The 20,236-nt window shown below is 38.1% G+C and overlaps 1 protein-coding gene across 7 annotated transcripts in view; it reads left to right on the top strand.

The window, feature by feature from the left end:
- The window catches only part of KSR1 (kinase suppressor of ras 1), a 1,687,803-nt gene that overhangs the window by 1,031,635 nt on the left and 635,932 nt on the right, over positions 1–20,236 (top strand). For all 7 annotated transcript variants that reach the window (XM_044054644.1, XM_044054643.1, XM_044054646.1 and 4 more), the window contains exon 6: positions 11,809–11,878. In XM_044054644.1, the coding sequence (XP_043910579.1) occupies positions 11,809–11,878 (70 nt within the window). The remainder of the gene's footprint in view (positions 1–11,808; positions 11,879–20,236) is intronic.

Consider the following 20,236-nt stretch of genomic DNA (forward strand, 5'->3'; position numbering starts at 1 on the left):
GTTGAGAGGTATGGTGGCACTTCATGCACTAACTTTCAAAGATTTATGCTTTGACAGCTGAGGCCATTTATGAACTGCCTAATGGACACGAGAAGAGCTCTTGTGATCAAAGTATTTGTAAGATGTTTGACTATATCCAGCTTAATGGGCTAAATTTTTGTAGCTGTCCCACACTGTGAGCATGTATACACACACACACACACACACACACACACACACACACACACACACACACACACACACACACACACACCTTCCACTTCGTATGCAGACATTCTGAAAACTTCACCTAAAAAGCATTGCCTGTACTTTAGAATAACATTATATATTCAATTAATTTTTATTTACGTATCTATATGCTTTTATTGACTGGGATATTCCAGCTGAGCAAATTGCTCTTTTTTTTGGAGCCCTATTGATAAAATCTCCAGAAAGTAATAAATTGAGAGGGAAAAAAGCATACAAATAGAGTGTGAAGTACATGCACGATAAATATACAGAAAAGGAAAAACAAAAAGTGCTGTAAAACTTACAGGCTAATAGTTCATATAACAAATGAGATTTTTTTTCTCTGAGAACACTGAAGTACAGAAAGAGGTGTAAGAAATGTAAAATAAAAGAATGGGGGAGAGGTTGAAGTGAGTAGACAGAGGGTATGGAGAGAATAAGAAAGGGAGAAAAAGGATTTGTAAGTTAGCTACAAAAAAAAAAACAGAAAAAAGAAACAAAAACAGTTGTTGCTGCAGTATGTAGTGTGCTATATATACTACATTTAGTGTGGTTTAGAGGAGCTACGGTTCCCTTTTGGTAGTCAGCTGTCTTTTAATTATTTTTAACATTGCGTAATATACTTATTTGTTATACTGTATGCTGTTAGGGGTAGTATTCCACATTTTGGCTACATTGTTAGAGTTCAGTGAATCGCTGTGATGTTTTTTGATTTTCTTGCAACTAACAAATGTTGAGTTTGAGATCTCAGTAGCTTGAGTGGGTTGTATGTTTGGATTAGGTTACTGGTAGCAGGAAATTAGTCAGGATGAGTTCTTGAAGATGCAATGAACTGTTTTGAGTTGAGAAAGAGCAAGCACATGTTGGAGTTCTAACTAGTTGGGTTGTTTTAGTATATTGCAGTGGTGTGTTCTGTGTTGCTCGTGTGCTGTAAACCTAGCTGTCTTATTGTTGGTTTGTTGAAGTTTGTTTAGGTCATTAGACTGGATTTTGATTAGGATAGTGGACGTGTAAAGGAGTGTTGGAAGCAGAAAAGACTGAGCTGTGTCAAGGTGGGCATGATAAATAAGATATAGTTTGGATCTGCGTATCAAGCTTTTTATTAGTTTTGTCAACAATACAATTTGTGTGTTGACTGAATTTTCATTTGTGGTCCAGTATTATTTCCAGGAAGTTTAGACTGCATTATTACTTATTACAAAGCCCACTGAGCTGTGTAACTGCTTCAAAATAAAATTAAATCATCAATTACCAAGACATTTTTCAGGCTGACAGATCCTGCCTGCTTCATGGATTTTTCAGCCTGGCTTGGTAAATTGTTAAGTGCAGATATTTTTTTCCAGAACATCTTTATGCTACCATTGTATGGTGGTGCACTGTGCTTGATATACTGTTGTTACTAAGAGTTATGTGTAGTGTATATATGGGGATACCGATAACTGCTGTCCTATTTAAGCTCTGTGACCCTACCTGCAGTAATGCCTATTTAGGCAGTTAACACAAAGTACTGAGTCACATACTTTTGTCTTGTCAATCTGTAGCTCAAGGCATAGCCAGTCCTAAGGTGTGGTCAGTGTCCTTTTAGTGCTTCAAATTGTGAATAATTCAGAGTATTTCCTGTTGTCAAAGAGCTAGCTTTCAAGTGTTGTACTTTGTTCCTGCACTGATATATAGCTTTTTCTACTCTCTTCCATTAAGGTGATGTGCTGAATGAGTGTTATTACCATAACCTAAGCATATTTGCTTACCCATTTTAACTGAATATCTGATGGAAAATACATTATTCCATTTACAATGTATAAGTGTAGCTTGCCAAAGGCATTGCTTAGGCACTGGTATAGTACTTATTGCCTACTTTGATAGCCTATACAGTGCAATTGCACTGGTAATTATAAACCACCATCCATATCTCCACACTCTATCTGCTTTAGTAATGCATTCTATTTCATGTTATATGTTTGAAACTATTAACAACAGTTTTGGATAAAACACTTTCTTTATTTCACCCACCACTATGTACACTCCTACTACTACAGTACTGCTACACCCACAATTTGCCAAAAAATACTACTAATACTTCATATGTTACAAGTATACTTTTATCTACTTAATCCATAATTCTGCCTAGTAACTCCATTTAATGTACAGTATCATGGACATCATATAACTTACAGTCTACCTGTTTTATACCTCCGTTCTCTTTCCTCATATTGGAATAAACACATTTAGTTACTACACAAAAAGAAAGTATGAAGGCGCAAGTATAACTCAACATCTGCATATTATTCTCCCTCACTGTACTGACACATCCGACTAGCTACAGCTGCTCCTGCCTAATTTTTTTCCTCCACAGACTCTATACCAATCCCATACAAACCAGTGTACAAATTTAATTACACAAAAAACATACAGTAACATACCACTTAAACTAAAATATTGAATCCCAAATCTATAAAAAAGTACAGAAAGTACTACCAAAGTTGGATGCCATTTAATATGCAGCTTTTATTCAAACCCCAAAAGACTTACTTTTGGCGACTTACAGCCAAATCCCAGAACATACATACAATACCTAATAATTCGTTGCATCTCACTTCATAGACATAGCTAATACTTTTGACACTTTCATTCATTACTGCTACAAAGGCTATCCAGTCTCAAAATCAAAGGCTTCCTCCTAAAATATTTTAATGTCACCTTCAAAACTGTATGCAATGTGCTATGTAGCAAAATAACCACACCTCCTTCCTCCCAATACTAAATAGAGTGTCAAATGACTCCGTCTTAGCCCCAGTATTCCCATTACCATTCACATTTTTTATCAATGAAATGAATAGTTCATTATGAAGTGGGCACATTGTCCAATATGCTGATGACTCCGTATTAATACATACTGCTCCCTCCTTTCCCAAGCTACAAACATGAACACAAACAAACCTTGCAGTCCAAGAAACTTAGTAAAATCTCAACCAGTACTAATTGTAAATAAAACAAAGTTTATACCTTTTACTCACCTAATACAGAATCATTGGGAAAGATATGGCAATGAGATCGCTTAATAAAACACCAAATTAGACTGTAATACAATCTAAACTACTTGGAAGTAATACTAGACCACAAATGAAAATTCAGTCAACACACTAATTGTATTGTTGACAAGACTAATAAAAAGCTTGATACGCAGATCCAAACTATATCTTATTTATCATGCCCACCTTGACATAGCTCAGTCTTTTCTGCTTCCAACACTCCCTAACACATCCACTATCCTAATCAAAATCCAGTCTAATGACCTAAACAAACTTTAACAAACCAACCAGTTTATTGCATCTTCAGCACCTCATCCTGACTTGTATCTTGTGGTCAGTAACTTAATCCAAACATACAACCCACCCAGGCCACTCAGATCTCAAACTCAACATTTGTTTAGTTGTAAGAAAATCAGATAACTAACGATTCATTGAACTCTTAATAATGTAGCCAAAATGTGGAATACTACCCCTAACAACATATAACAAATCAGCATCTTGTTCAATGTTGACTACACTTAAGACAGCTGACTACCAAAAGGGAGCTTCTCTAAACCACACTAATTCTAGTATAGCACACTACATACTTCAACGACAACTGTTTTTGTTTCTTTTTTCAGTTTTTGTTACAACGTACGTACAAGCCTCTTGTGTTATGCCTGCCTGTTTCCAGAATTAGGGAAATCTCAACTAGGTTAAAAAGGATTAACGCTACATCTCAACTTGGTTAAAAAGGATTAAGACTAATTATGACATAATCACTGTTCATTCTGGAATGTAAAATTCAAGAAGGTCCTCCTCATAGATGTGCAACAAGATGTGATGAACCTACCAGACCTATTTGCCAGCATGTTTGAAATACATCTGTTAAGCAAAATCAACCCTTCACCTTTTATGGTACTTTAATGTCATGCAGAAGTGTTGAAATCCAATCAGTTGCTAAGAATATGATATCGCAGACAGGAATTCACTGCTTGTCCTGCAGAGAGGTGGTTGCCATAAATGGTTAAGGTGTTCACCTCAGAGAGACACAAGATACAGAATTTGAGTCTCACCTTACAGAAAGTGACAGATAAGAGCAGCTTGCCAATGAACCTACATGTTGTATTGGGTTTGACATAACGGTTATGGTGTTTACCTCATAGGCATAAGGTGCAGAGTTTGATTCTCACCTAAAATAACCTGCAAAGACAACTAGCCTAGTACTTATTTCTGAACCTATGAAGAATGCTTTACTTTTGATGTGTTTCACTTTTCTACCCGGGAGTACAAGAAATGAAAAATGAAATGTTCAGTCTCCGTAATGCATGCTTTTTAGACCTGTCTGGATTCCCAGACAAAAAGAAATTAAAAATAAACAAAATAAAAATCAGAGGTGAGGGTGACTTTTCTAAATGCCAGAAGTATCAACAGTAAAATGAGTGACTTAGAAGCTTCTGTCTGCTTACAGGACACAGATATCTGCGCCATTATGGAAGCATAGTTCAAAGCGATAAAATGCGCATCACAACCTGCACCAGTAGGATAGAAGGATAAAGTCCTGGCTCTGGCCCAAGCGACTTGACTTTGAAAAGAGAATCTGTCGCATGACAGAACAGAAAGAGGATGGGCAGTCCAGTCCATGGGGTGAGGGTGACATGAGCTCTGGGGCACATGCATGCTGGTTCATTTCCCTAGTGGTGACCGGGGAAACTACTGTGCAGTATTTCCTGTTGCATGGGGACAGTTCTGCTGCTGCTGTCAGCCCTTGCAAAAGTGAGGAGCCATGCAGCGCTGATGCCCTTTGCATATCCCACCATCAGGCTGTCACAAGTGTTTGTATAAGGGGTAAAGCAAAAAAACTTAATCCACTCCTGATGGCCTTTCATGACCAGCCTTGACTGTGGGAGTTGACATCAGCAGCAGGACCAAAGACCACGGCACTGATAGTTTTGACTCCATAACTGAGTTTGTGGAGACAGTGGCAGGGCAACTGGTAAGGTTGTTGGAGCCTTGAGTGAATGCCTTGATATTGGCCTGATCTCAAGACACATCACAGTTAGTAGCTTTGTGCTATTCCTGGTCCTACCAGTAGGACATAGGAGCGAATAGTGCCTGAAGGTCCAGTATGTCTGGATGGGTGTCCTTTCTTCCCTTCTTCCCACTCTGTATCTAGGTTGGATAAAGGGAATGAGACTTCTTAACACAGCCTATCTCATGGAAACCAGACAAGATTATTTAAACTTCCAAAGATAGACAAGCTTGGAGTAAGGCTTCTATTGCAGGATTTCATTGTGGTAACTGTTGCCATCAATAGAGAGTCTACTAAAGAAAGCACTTCTATTCATCCTCCAGATAGAGATTTGCAGGCCGTGGATCATTTTAGCAAGAGGTTATATACATCAGGGACACTGAATTATATAACACACACATGCAATTTCAGTAGGATTAAGCAAAGAAAACACTAGAAACATTGAAAAAAAAATTCCCCATAACGACCTGCATCTTAAGTTACTGTCACTGGAAGCAGCAGTGTCCAGCATATCTTTGTTCTGCATGAGGCTAATCATTAAACTGCCGAGAGATCTCCTGGATCCAGTATAATCTTGATGAGATGGACCTGGCTGATGCTATGTGGCTTTGCACAAGACTTTGATATGTCCTTCATCAATGCCCCATATGATTGGTCCTCTTTTTTTAAGACATCGAGTTAAAGGAAAGTGCTCTGAAGTAAACAAGCATGAAAAATGCTTATAGCTGAATGGATCAAAGCACTATAAACTAGATTTATTCTCCAAATATAGGGTAGGCTTTGCTATGACCATTTTCCAGGACTTCTGGACTCTCATCCTTCTTCCCAGTCAGTCTAAGCTAAAGTAATCTGCCTGTGTAGCTACAACTACTGCAGCAGTGATCTTTATGAAGAACATTGTACAGTTGTGTAAATAAACTTACCATAAACTTACCATTTATACTTCTGGCACACAAGTGTAAAGTCCTGACTAGAACGCAGGTGCGCAGAGTTTGAATAGTCTCTCAGATGCCTGCTTGAATTGACTGAGAGAAAGAGGAATTACAAGGCATTGTCTGCTTGGTTTTACAAAGGAGAAAGGTGTTGGAATGTGCTGGGGTGTGGTTGTTTCATGAATCCCAGTAGTGAGACTGGGGTTACAACAAGAGGCTGGTGCTGCAGTAAGTGGGCAAGCAAAGATGAACACAGCACCATTTTCCTGAAGTGCATTGCATACTTTGGTTGGTTTAAGCTGAATTTGTTTGCGAGTTGCCACTGCTGTAGTAAATTTTGTATTGTGTTTGAGTTTCCTATACTTTGGTTGGTTTATGCTGAATTTGTTTGCGAGTTGCCACTGCTGTAGTAAATTTTGTATTGTGTTTGAGTTTCCTATACTTTGGTTGGTTTAAGCTGAATTTGTTTGCGAGTTGCCACTGCTGTAGTAAATTTTGTGTTGTGTTTGAGTTTCCTGTAATGTGATGCTTTTCTTTTGTGTGCATACTACAAAAAAGACTAATATTGTCAAGCTGAGCCTGATAACTTTGATAGTAAGACCAAAATGAAAACGCCAGCACCAATGATGAGCTGAAAGAGCTTTATTAAGCTGAGAACTAGACCGGTTTCAGCACATAGCTTTCATCAGTAGAGTAACACTGAAATAAAGGAAAACCCAACATTAAATAACCCTTTCCAATAAGGTAATATGACATCACTTCCTGTCATGGAATAAAAGTATTATAATTAATCAATACACAAACCTGTAAATACAAAAAGCATGTGTATTAATAATGAATTTCCTGCAACAGTAAATCTGGCACATAAATGTAATATAATAAAGAAAATATCATAATTTATCATTACGTCCAGGGGAAAAGAGACCCCCAAGTTTCACTATCCATTTTCTTTCCTTGTTATTAAGAATTTCATGCCATCCAGTTTTGAAAACCCGATTGCCTGTGATGTTATCTATAATGCTAAATGAAAATTTGGCAGTGGGATGATTCAATGTATGTCTGTATAAGGCATTGGTAACCCTAGCATTCCTAATATCACCCAAATGTTCAGATATTCTAATCCTGAACTGTCTGGATGTCTGACCTATGTAGAAGGCTTGACAAGTGCATGTGGCAAGATAGACAATCCAATCTGTACTGCAATTACCAAAACAACGAATATTGTATAACTGTCCAGTGTTCCTACTAGTAAAAGTTTTGGTTTTCAATATATAGTTGCAAAAACTACAATGTCCACAGGGATATGATCCAACTAATTTTTCACCCGTTAAGGTTCTCTGATGCAAAACATCATCCCTTGGTGCTATTTTCTTATAATAAGAGAAATGGGATCCCAGTGTCTTACCCTTTCTATACGAAAATGAACACCTATCCCCCAAGTGGTCCTCTAATAGAGTGTGAGATTTAAGTATGTTCCAATGATGTTCATCGTGCATACAGCTGCAGTCATAACAGATGGGGTTCTCCTGCCGTCAGGCAGGTCCTCGGTCGGACGAATTCCAAAGTCTAGGTCCGGCGTCGGTTGTCTTTCTTGCCGCGCGGTGCCGAGCAGAAGCAGTTTAGCTCCTGAAATTACGAAAATTTGCCAAAGTCTTCTTGAAAGCTAAGTACCCGTTGGGAAACTTTTCTTGCCTCAGACCGATGTCAGACAAAGTTAATAATTGTATTTCATTTTCCATTCCTCTGTATTCCTTGTTTAGGTACATTCAACAAACGCACCATTAAGTGTCGGGCGAGTTCACCCAGCATTATTTTGGCAAAAATGTAACTATATTATGTCGCCGGATACAATCTCAAAATGTGGACAGGTCTACCTCCTCTCTGTCTTCAGACTTTTCTATCAAGGCTTTCACTAAGTCTAAAGCAGCCATGCATAAAACAGATGCTTAAGATGGCTGAGGATCTACTTACTCTTATCAGGGTTCTGAAGAATCCCTCCTCTGATCAGGGCTCCATTATATCAGAGCACTCTGATGAACAGGAACATTCTTACTCCCCTTTTGAAGACTCTGATGCAGAGGAGTCCATTCCCTCAGTATCCCCCCCAGAGGATTACTCATTTGGGGAAACTTTGCTTACCTTAAGGGAACACTTCCACTGGGAAGGCCAAGATTATTCAGATTCCAAGAAAAGGCTTAGGGAGTTTCTCTTGCTACCTCAGCACAGGCCTCTAGCTATACCTCCTGTCTTGGACATACTAGATGATGTGTACTGAGGCCTGCCTTAACCCGGATTCTCTACCTCCAGCTCCAGTCAAGCCTGACAGGTACTACAGGGTTCCTGACTCACACCAATTTCTATACAAAAGCCATGCTGCTGACCCAGAAACTATCTCACAGGGCCCCAAAAAAGGTATATACCTCGGCCACCTTAACCATGAGAGCATTAAACTGTCAGTTCCATATGCTAAAGTACCAACAGTTTTTGTTATCACAATTGAGAAGTAAAATGTCACAACCTGAACAACCAGACTTGAAGGAGTTGCAGGATTTGATAAATAGTGCAGAACAAGTGGGTAAACATACCTTACAATGTGGTTTTGATGCTCTAGAGGCCTCATGTAGAGCTGCTGTTACAGGATCAGTCATACGTAGGCATGCCTGGCTCAAGGAACAAGCCAACAGATCATGTCAAAGCTAAATTACTAGATGCCCTCTACAAAAGGATGTATTATTTGGTGCTAATGCTGAGGAGGTATTAAGGAAAATAAAGGCTAAATCCATCCCTACAGTGAAAGATTTTCTACAGGTACAACCCCCACGTTTCAGTAGAAATTGAAATTGGTCCTTTCCAGGGACAGACCCAAAGAGGTAGATACAGGCGCCTGAGGGGCAGAGGCAGACAATGGCGAGGTGGTGAGGAAAGACTCAAATGGCAGCACCATTAGGCGGAAAACTGGCATTATTTTCAAAAAATTGGCATATTGTCACAAAAGACAAATGGATCTTGGACATTATAAACAGAGGCTACAGATTCCATTTTCACACCCTTCCAAAAATGAGAGGCATGCCAAACCTGCCACACAATCAAAGGGCAGAGGCACAAAGACAAATTTCAGATCTCATAGACATGAAAGCTACTCAAGAGGTACCTACGCACGAACAAGGTCAAGGTTTTTATTCCATACTATTCCTGGTACCAAGGAAGGAAAAAGATTGGAGACCTATTTTGGACCTATCCATCCTAAACACATTTCTAATCGTACCAAAATTCAAGATGCTCACTCTACAGCAGCTTCTTCCCATGCTGGGCAAGGAGTCTTGGCTGGTAACATTGGACCTCAAGGAGGCATACCTGCATGTCCCGATCAGACAAAATTGCAGAAGATACCTCAGATTTCTTGCAGGTTCAACCCATTATCAATTGTCTGCATTGCCCTTTGGCTTATCTACTGCGCCCAGAGTATTCACGAAATGCCTGGCATCAGTAATTGCCTACTGCAGACTTCAAGGGATACAAATATTCCCCTATTTGCATGACTGCCTGATCCAAGCGGACAGCAAGCACATTCTTCTGAAACATCTGGCTTATGTAATAATGTTGTTGAATTCTCTGGGATACACAGTCAACAAAAAGAAATCAAGGCTAATACCCTCTCGGAAAATAATTTTCCTGGGTGCCAACTTGGACACAAACACCCAGATGGCCTACCTCACGCCAGAGAAGCAGGGGCAACTAACTCAATACTTCAGAACACTAGCAAATTGCACCAGGCTGACTGCAAGGAAAATCCTGCAGGCTCTGGGATTCATGGCATCTTGCATCTTACTAATCCCATGTGCAAAGCTGCATATGAGGAAACTTCAATGGTACCTTCATAACATATATATACCTGAAATTGACATCTGGATAAGGTATTTGGATGACTGTTGGCTTGTTTGGAAAGGGGGTAGTGATTATTTACAGGAGTTTGTTGAACATCTCAATGGAAATATATGGGGTGTGGAGTTTACGGTTGACTACCATCAAAATGAAATACACTTTCTTGACATTTTTTTACAACGTCAACCAGATAACACCTTAAAAACTTCTGTATACCGTAAATTTCCTGAATACAACACCTTGTTACATGCCAACAGTCTTCATCCAAAACATACTATCAACAATATTCCTAAATCCCAGTTTTTACGCCTTAAAAGGATATGTTCCTCCGAACAAGATTTGATACAACATCACGAAGATCTTGCCAATAGGTTTCTAATAAGGGGATATGCTAAACATACAGTTTGTTCAGCTATGCAATGGACCAAAAATCAGACTAGGGATACACTATTACAGTATCGTAGACATTATAAGCAGACTAATCAGGAGATTTTGAGATTTGTTACTACATATGGCAGGAATACTATGCATCTTTTGGACATTGTGGATAAACATTGGAACATACTTAAATCTCACACTCTATTAGAGGACCACTTGGGGGATAGGTGTTCATTTTCGTATAGAAAGGGTAAGACACTGGGATCCCATTTCTCTTATTATAAGAAAATAGCACCAAGGGATGATGTTTTTCATCAGAGAACCTTAACGGGTGAAAAATTAGTTGGATCATATCCCTGTGGACATTGTAGTTTTTGTAACTATATATTCAATACCAAAACATTTACTAGTAGGAACACTGGACAGTTATACAATATTCGTTGTTTTGGTAATTGCAGTACAGACTGTAATGTCTATCTTGCCACATGCACTTGTCAAGCCTTCTACATAGGTCAGACATCCAGACAGTTCAGGATTAGAATATCTGAACATTTGGGTGATATTAGGAATGCTAGGGTTACCAATGCCTTATACAGACATACATTGAATCATCCCACTGCCAAATTTTCATTTAGCATTATAGATAACATCACAGGCAATCGGGCTTTCAAAACTGGATGGCATGAAATTCTTAATAACAAGGAAAGAAAATGGATAGTGAAACTTGGGGGTCTCTTTTTCCCCTGGACTTAATGATAAATTGTGATATTTTCTTTATTATATTATATTTATGTGCCAGATTTACTGTTGCAGGAAATTCATTATTAATACACATGCTTTTTGTATTTACAGGTTTGTGTATTGATTAATTATAATACTTTTATTCCATGACAGGAAGTGATGTCATATTACCTTATTGGAAAGGGTTATTTAATGTTGGGCTTTTCCTTTATTTCAGTGTTACTCTACTGATGAAAGCTATGTGCTGAAACCGGTCTAGTTCTCAGCTTAATAAAGCTCTTTCAGCTCATCATTGATGCTGGCGTTTTCATTTTGGTCATACTAGCTTGGTTGCCTTGCATCAGCCGTACTTGCTAGCTCCTATTCTGTTAACTTTGATAGTAACCAGCAGCATAAAGCCATAATCATGTGCAATTTATACTGAATTTCAGCATAAAGTGAGTGTTTCTTAACTTATCCTTTTTCTTTTTTTTATTGTCTGGTGGTCATTTTTTATATTTCATTGAAGTGACGGGTAGAGAAATCTAATGACAAATGCATGCACATGTTATAAAATTGCCTCTCATATCTTTACGTATATTAAGAAATGTTATTTCTTTTATTTAAGACGCTTTAAAAGTACCACAGGGGTCTCCAGTAATGCCGAGGAGAGACATTGGGTTATCAGTCACACACAGGTAAGAAAGCATTTAGTAGGTGGAGGTTTAAAATGTAATATACAAAGGAGAGTTAATGCATCTGGAAGAATCCAATTAATTTTGCATGTGATGAAGTGTATGCTACTTTATTTATTTATGTGTGCATGTATGTTTTAATCACACTGCTTTACTAATAAGTTTAAGGTACTAAAAAATAAAACAATATTTTATTCAGATTGTGTCACTGTAACGGTAAATTATCACATTTAAAAGTTACCAGCTTTATCTTCATTCTTGGCCAGAAATTTCATCATCAGTACTCCAGCTGCTACACATATCAGCACTGGTCTTGTCTCTTAATATTGTTTGTACACCCAAGGCTGCCATATCAAGTTAGCATTGCTAGACACTTTCTTCAGTTCTTCTAACCTTTTTAATTGTTTCATATCTCACTTATTTCTGCTGAAGGAATTTTCTGTGCATAGTATGTCTCATTCAGTAACTTTCACTACAAAAAATGAAGAGTTGCTATGCTGCTCTACAAACAGAAGACACAGAGATATTGGAACAGAGAAGTGATATAAAACTTTTTATTGTGCCAACATAGGTTTTACAAATGCTCAAGCTTTTGGATTAATCAGGAGTCCTTCATTAGGAATTAAGTTGCTGATGATAGATACTGGTGATGTTTTAATATCCACTTGTGTCAAGAATGGAAAGTACATCATTCCTAAATCATAGGCTAAAAAAGGCACTTGAAAAATGCCAGCATTGAATGTATGGAATGTGTACTCGCAGTTAGAATTCTGTACAAGACAGACCTTTTCTGTGGCCTGCAAAAACCTCAGCAGTGGTGGTGGTGGTGGGGGGTGCATATTTTTTTCCCAGTTAACTGGTCCTGTCATTCTAAAAGGTGAGTTCATGACCAGTTATTTAACTGTGTGTTGCATTTATGTCTGCACTTAAGTTGCATATAGTGATTTCTAGTGGCACTGTATGTTGGTGGTGGTTTTCTTGGTTTGGTGCAGTTTTCTTCTTTGGCAGAGTCTACATTAAGACTTAAGGTACATTTTGTGTGTGTGTGTGTGTGTGTGTGTGTGTGTGTGTGTGCAAGCGCGCACATGTGTATAGGTAATATCTGCAGAATGATGAGTGGCTATATGAATGAGGTGAAAAAGGAGAGCAATTGAATGCATTTGTGTTTGCATGACTTCAGTGCCGCTGTGTGAGAATGAGTTAATAAATTACATTCATCATCGGTTCCACTAGAGTGTAAGTATTCATTATACTTGGTGAAACTGATGATGTATGCAATTTATTTATTGAACATTTGAACCTTGATTCTGAATTTTTAAAATTCGCTTTAGGAGAGATAGGTATGAAGATTCACTTTCTAGATATTTTTTTAGAATGGAATAGATAATGTAAAACATTTGACAGTAACATCTGTCAAAAAGAAACTTTCTCTATTGGATATTTACACCATAGAAGCACCCGTCTAACTTTTATTAAAAAGAACATTCCAGAGGACAGTTTGTAAGAGCATCTAAGATGACTACCAGAGATTATGATTATGACAAAGAGGTGGGATTTATCGTCTCTCTATTTATGCAAAGAAGCTATAAAAAAGAATTTTTAATAATAGTAGCCAAAGAAGTTGGTTCCAAAAGGAACACTCATTTTACACATATTTTGATTAAGTCCTTTAATAAAACTATAGATAAGATACATTTGAACAATAAAATGCCAGTGTGTTTTTTTAGATATGTCTAAATAGCTCTGTTATGCGAAGAGCCATCTGCAATAACTGGAAAATTGTAGAAGGAAATGGTCAGCCCTGTAATGTCGTAAGCAGTCATCCATTATTTGTTTATAAAAAGACTAACAGTTTTAAAACATTATTGCAGAAAGATGATATTAAAGTCTCCCTAGCTCGTACACGTAAAAGTAAAGGAACTTATAAATGTGGACCTGCGCAGTTTGTAGAGTTATTTATAAAGATCCTTACATTTTATTAAAAATTGTTGAGATTTTGGGTACATTTACCTGCAGCTCTAAAGGAGTTGTTTATTTAAGTTTGTGCTCTGGGTGTCAAGCCTTTTATATAGGTATGACTATGAAAACTTTAAATAAAAGAATTAAAGAATATTTATACCTGATCAAAATGTGAGACAATAAAATGCCTTATTAAGCATTCCTGTGTTTGCTAAATATACAAGAAGTACTTATTCTCTGTACTGGAACAGGTTTCATCAGATTTAAGGGGGGGTTATAAAAATATGGTTGAGATGAGAGAAACTTAATGGCAAATTAGATTGAAAGCTGTTGATTTTACAGGATTAAATGGTACAGTAAACATTAAATGTTTTTTTTAAGAGTTAGGAAACATCAATAAATTAAATTGAGAAGTAATGGGTTAATTTTATGTAATGTTATTAAATATTTAATTGTTTTACTGTTTTTAAATTGTGATTGTTTTTTATTTGTATTATATTCTAGCTGGCTTAATTGTAAACTGTTTCTGAAGAAGTCTGATAAAGACGAAAGCTGTGAATTAAACTTAGGACACTAAACCAACTTATTCATCCCCTTGCACTTATTGTGTGGTTATTTTGTTATTTATTGCACTCAGTAATTAGCTGTCTGTGGTGGTCTGGGCAGGATTTGTGCCCAATGATAGCAGTTTGTTCTCCTGTTTAATTTTTGTTTATCCCTTGTATGTGAAGTCCTTTTCTGTTTGTGGATTTTATCCAAGAGCTTTGGTTTCTTCCCCCAGACACTCAGCAGTATAATATTTCCTCTGACCATTTGTTCTTTTACTTTTCTTCCAAATCTGACATCAGAATGGTACATAGAATGTAACTGTCTGTTTGAAGGGGTAGTAAGGCAAGCACCATTCCCAGAAGAAATACATTTCTTTACTCATGTTTTTTTGTTCAGACCATCAAGTATAAATTTAGTAAAACAAAATATAAGATGCACCTCAGTGCATCTACAACTCTTGACTACTGGGGTTCTAGCAGACCCCTATCTTAACTCAGTTACTTCCTCCCTACTTAAATTACAGTGGAGGCTTGGCCATTTTTTAATGATGAAATATATCCAAGTATTTTAGCAAATGCTATGAAATAGCATAGTTTTCTACAAAGATTATCTTTTGAAGTTTGCTGTACTTTGTGGCAGCATGAAGTGTTGTGAGGAGCACTTGTCCAGATTGAACAATGTGAAAAGCACATCAACATCTGTTATCACAGATGCACATTTGGCAGATACACTTTGTATTTCCACTTCAACAGTCGGTGCAGACAGACTACTAGTGCAAAACCAAGCAATGTCCAACATATCATTAATTGTGATTTTGCACGTCACATATCTAAACAGCTTTTTATTCAGATTTTTTGACATTCATTGTATGCTTTTTGGCAACATTTCATCTGGATTTGCACAATTATAACATTTTGAAACTAATATGTGCTTTTGCACTATTACATTTGTGATGTTTTAGCAAGGATACTGTTTGCAAGTCTCTCAAATTGTAAGCTTGTTTTCAGTCTGGCAGGAATTTAGAAGTGATTATGAAACCAGCAGTGTCTGTTTTTTGTTCTTTGACCGAAGTCCACCACTGGTTAAGGAGTGTATAAAAAGCAGGTACATCTTCAAAATGCATGTACCCCCCCACCTCTCCAGGTATGGTAATTGGCCCCCCGAACTAAAAAGTTGGTCACTCCTGGTTTATCTAATTAGGAGAAGGTGAGAGGGCTGAAAATGCGTTGAAATGCCATACTAACTGCACAGAAATTTCAGACATTTTAAGCTGGCAACCTTTTTGTTAAACACCTTTAGTAAATTATCACTTAACTCATTCCCTCCAGTACAGCTCTTTTGAGTGTGTGTCTTTAACTCCTAGTGAGCGTGGCTTAAGCCTTTAAAAAATGAAGTTATCACCTTACAGTTCTAGAAAATGCTCATTAAGAGAAGTCAAATATCAATACAGTTGTGTTTGCCATCACATATGCTTCAAGACAAAATATCCTGGTACCTTGTATGTAACATGGTTTTGGAATTATTAATGCAAATATGAACAGGCAATATTTGACGCCTAATGGAGCAGTAGGAGGTAACTACAGAAGACGCCTGGAGGAGCACTTGGCTGTAAATGTTGTTTTTTATCAGATTTGCAATATTCAGTAAGTCAATTACACTTGTTTTACATTTTGATTTCCATGTACTTAACAATTTTCATTTTTTAGCTGGCAGCCTTTGGTGATCCAGTAAAGGGTATTATATCACTTGTGTGTTTCTGTATATTTGTGTTTTCAATAGCATATTTTCTCCAGAGAACTTTAGTCAGAGCAAATGAAAGTGTTCTATGGTTGTGGTAGGCTATAGCTCAGCATTTACTACAAGTACGGCTGTTTTATTTTTCTTTTTTTCTTATAACTCATTTTTTTTCTAAGAAATGGAGTCCAGGAGTCAAACTATGCTTAAGTGAAAAGAGATTAGATGGTGAAGTGTAACAGAGGACAGTCATTGAAGGAAGCTGTGGAAGACTTGGAGAAATGAAGGCCCTCCTATTCTACTTCAGATTTTGTGGAGGGTATTCTATTAAAAGTGACTGCCAAAACAAGGGATCTGACCTTTTAATTAAAATGACAAAACAAGACATGGGCATTCAGAATTGCCAGTTAGCTGAAACACCTGATGTTCATAAGGATCATTTGCATATAACCCATGTGCCTCTGATACAAGAAGTTTGGGAGGTCACTCAGTAGAAGTTCTAGTTTTGCTGGTGTTTTCATTTTGTTTGTACTGACTGGATATGTAACTTGGGACATAAAAATCTCATGTGGTGAACAAACATGGACAGTTTGTCCACAGGAATAATATTAGTGCCACCATTTAAGAGTTCAAGTTTTGCCCACAGATTTGTCAGATTGTGCTTGGCGGAAGATTTTTTCATCAATTTATCATTTCAGAATAGTTAGTCATTTCAGAATAGTTGGTCTCAGCAAGATAAATATGTTCACTTCAGCTTGAAGGAAGGAAGACAGTTTACTGGGACCCAGCAGCCCTACAGGACAATTTCCATCCAGGCTATCAGCAGATTAGCACAGACTGTACTACAGTGATATAGAATACAAAATTAAAAAGAGGAATCAAATAATTTCTTCTGCGCAAAGAGCAGTTCAGATTTGGAAATGAATTTTGAAGCAGAGTCTACAACTACTAGCAACTCGTATTCCAGTCCTAAAGAATCAGCAGATGTACTAGGTAGGAGAAACATACTGGTACCTGAATGGAAAATTAACCCAAATGCTTTATATAAAATTAGTCAAATGTGTGGCCTTCCAGAGATGAGTTCATCTTCCTACCGACCTAAACAGTCAACTCCAAATATTCTTTCCTTGATGCCTCAGAGAATACCCCCCCCCCGAGGAATCAGATGCTAATATATGCCTATCATTTTTATAAGGAAAGTTCAGCTCAAAGCAAGACTGTGCAAGACCACCCTGATTTTCTTAATTCCCTCTTGGCCCAGACAGTCTTTGTTTTCACTTAAGAGCATAATATGTGTGTTCTGCTATGGTTATTACCTTTACAGATGTCATTGTTGACACAATAAGAAAGCAAAGTTGTACATCCAAGTCTGAAAACTGACTTCTTTGTATGGATGAAAAAGCTTTGAGTCCTAACAGAACTTCGTTTTTCTGTCAGGTATTCAGTACGTTAAAAAAATGCAGTATATCAGTATATCTGAGGCACTAAAGATAGGTTTAGTGACATTTATTTACATATACAAAATGTTTGAGGCCCATTGTTTACAAAAACAAAGTATTAAAGTTCAGATTCCGTCTGTCCTCTTCAAAGATGGGACTGGTCAACATCCAGACACTGATACAGCAAAGAAAGCTCCACACAGCTGAAGCTCCTAACCTTTTTCCTACAAGGCACTATTTCTCTCTGTTTACTTCACATCTCTTTTCATTTCAGAGATCATAGTCACCACAGTTCAGGTCAACATAAGTGATTTTCTTTTTCACTCTTCTGCCTTTGTGTATTTTCTCCTTTTTGCCAGAATTATAGTTGTGGTTTAGCATGGACAAAGCCTCAGGATTTCACAGATGCAGCCACTGTTTCCACAAGATCCTGCCCCAAGACACTCACAAGCTGTCCATGTTTGTGCGTGGATTGGATCAACTAAAGGAGCTGTGTGATGCTCATAAGGCCTTTACCCGCAGAACCCTTCAAGGAAGATTAAACTATTTATTTTGAAAGGGGCTTATTTGGCTGGTAGAGATGAAGAAAGGTGACAAGGAGAAGAGGAAGGTGAGGAGAAAGAATGAACACCGATCAATTAGCAGGTTCTCTTCCCCCAGACTGCCCAGTACAGACTAGTCCAGCCTTCCCTTCAGATTAGGACAGAGCCTTCTTAGAAGTCCCCATTACAGGCCACCTCCCAGACACTACCTTTCGAGGTTTCACATTTTAAGGTTGTAGTGGTGCTGGACCCTTCCCTGAGGAAGAGTAGGGAGCATTTCCTTTGAGAAGGAGCTCTCTAGGTTCCTAGAGTCTAGGCCAAGCTCTGCTCTTTCCACTAGATCAGTAAGGTCCATCGGAACCCCTCCATGCAGTATGACTCAGAGCACATGATGAGGGTATTTATCAAAGCTCAGATTGTCATGGATGTCCTTCTGTCCCCATCTTTTTGTAGGGTAAGACCACAGATATCTGCTTCATAAACACTTTCCCAGCATTCAGTTTTGGCACTGGGAGTATCAATCCTGAGTGTTCTGCTGGAGTTGTCTGCTTCAGTGTTGAGAGGGCTCAACCCCACACTGCTGACCTTCTTGGTTCCATTGCTTTCAGCTGCTATCCCCTCAATACAGAGCATGACTAAGCACCAAGAGATTGGTGTTGAGCATTCAATGTCCATGTTGGTTGTAATCCCACTGGATTCATTCACAGTTTTTAACAAGTCAGCATTCGATGCATTAATGCTAAAGCCATTTTAAGTTCTGACTGTGTGACCTCAGTATCGAAGTTCATTGGTGCAGGAGCTTTAGCTTCATTTTAGCTTCGATACCTGCTTCAGTGCTGGTTTCATTGGCTCCCACAGGCATGTTGTTGATATTTGAATAAATGGAAAAATAACCTCTCTGTCCAGATGATCAGGCAGAACTGCCCCACCACCAACATCGACTCCCCCATCATTACCCAGCTATCTCATGCTTTGGGCATCAGTGATGAGCTCAACATACAGAGAACCTCAAAAAGCCACCAAAGACAGCACCTTTCAGTGTCAAAACACTTTTCCAGTTACTCTATGGTCTCCCCAGTCAAGATGCTTAAGAAGAGGATATACAAAAGGAGGCACATAGATTCTTCAACAGAATCCCATCATCCTGGATTCAAACCTCATTGAGGGGAAGGCATTCCTACAGTCACCTCTAGATAACCGTGAGTTCAGGGAAGCTTTTATAATTGATCAGACAGGGAGATACTTTGTCCACAGACCCTCCCCCACCCTAATGAGGAAATATTTATGGAGGCCTTTTGAACTTGACCCATCTACATCTTGGTTGGTTCACCTCATGGACCACGTGGTAGACCTGGTCATAGAGTGGGCTTGGTGAGAACCTGATGTGGTTGAATCCATTCCAAGAAACCTCACAAGATTTTGAGACCTCCTGTGGGCAGATCATGTTGGAGTAAAGGCCTCTTTGCTGATTCAGTGATGGTAGCAGCAGCATCCAAGAGAGGGAGAGCACTGTGATGAGGACTCAACTGTCTGTCCACCTAATAAAGATTTCTGGGCAATGTATTGGATGGGAAAGTGAATTTGCTTCAGGTACCTTTGCTATATGTGTCCTTTACTACCTGTCATGTATGAATGAATCTCTTTCAGCAAGAGTCAGTCAATTTTTTTATTATTTATTTTATTTTACATTTGTTAACTAGGAGATTCCGACTGGATACAGGTCCATTTTAAGTGGAGGCCTGGGGAGAAAAGCTCCAATTACATACATTTTTATCATTTTAAGGCATTACATGTGACGTTTATTACAGGCAGACTAACATTGTTAAGCTAAATGATCGCATATTGTATACACTCTAAGTAATTATGAGAGCAACAGGTAAGACAGTACACAACACATTCTTAAATGTGAGAAGCAATACATGGATTTCATTGCAGTAGCTACTAGACAAGTTGGATGAGCAGTTAGTAATGCTACCTTAACATATGGGTAAACGTTTCATTTCCTGTAGTATTATTAGGACTGTAGGTAGGCTGAGAAGATAGCATTTTTTAGTGTGGTGCAATGAGATTAGCAATTTTCTAGAGTGTTATCCAGGGGTGAGACAGGAGCATAGCCTGTTATTCATGAGGTGAATTTT

Source organism: Protopterus annectens, chromosome 13.part0, assembly GCF_019279795.1.
Source record: "Protopterus annectens isolate FY-2018-M chromosome 13.part0, PAN1.0, whole genome shotgun sequence".
Lineage (NCBI taxonomy): Eukaryota > Metazoa > Chordata > Ceratodontiformes > Protopteridae > Protopterus > Protopterus annectens.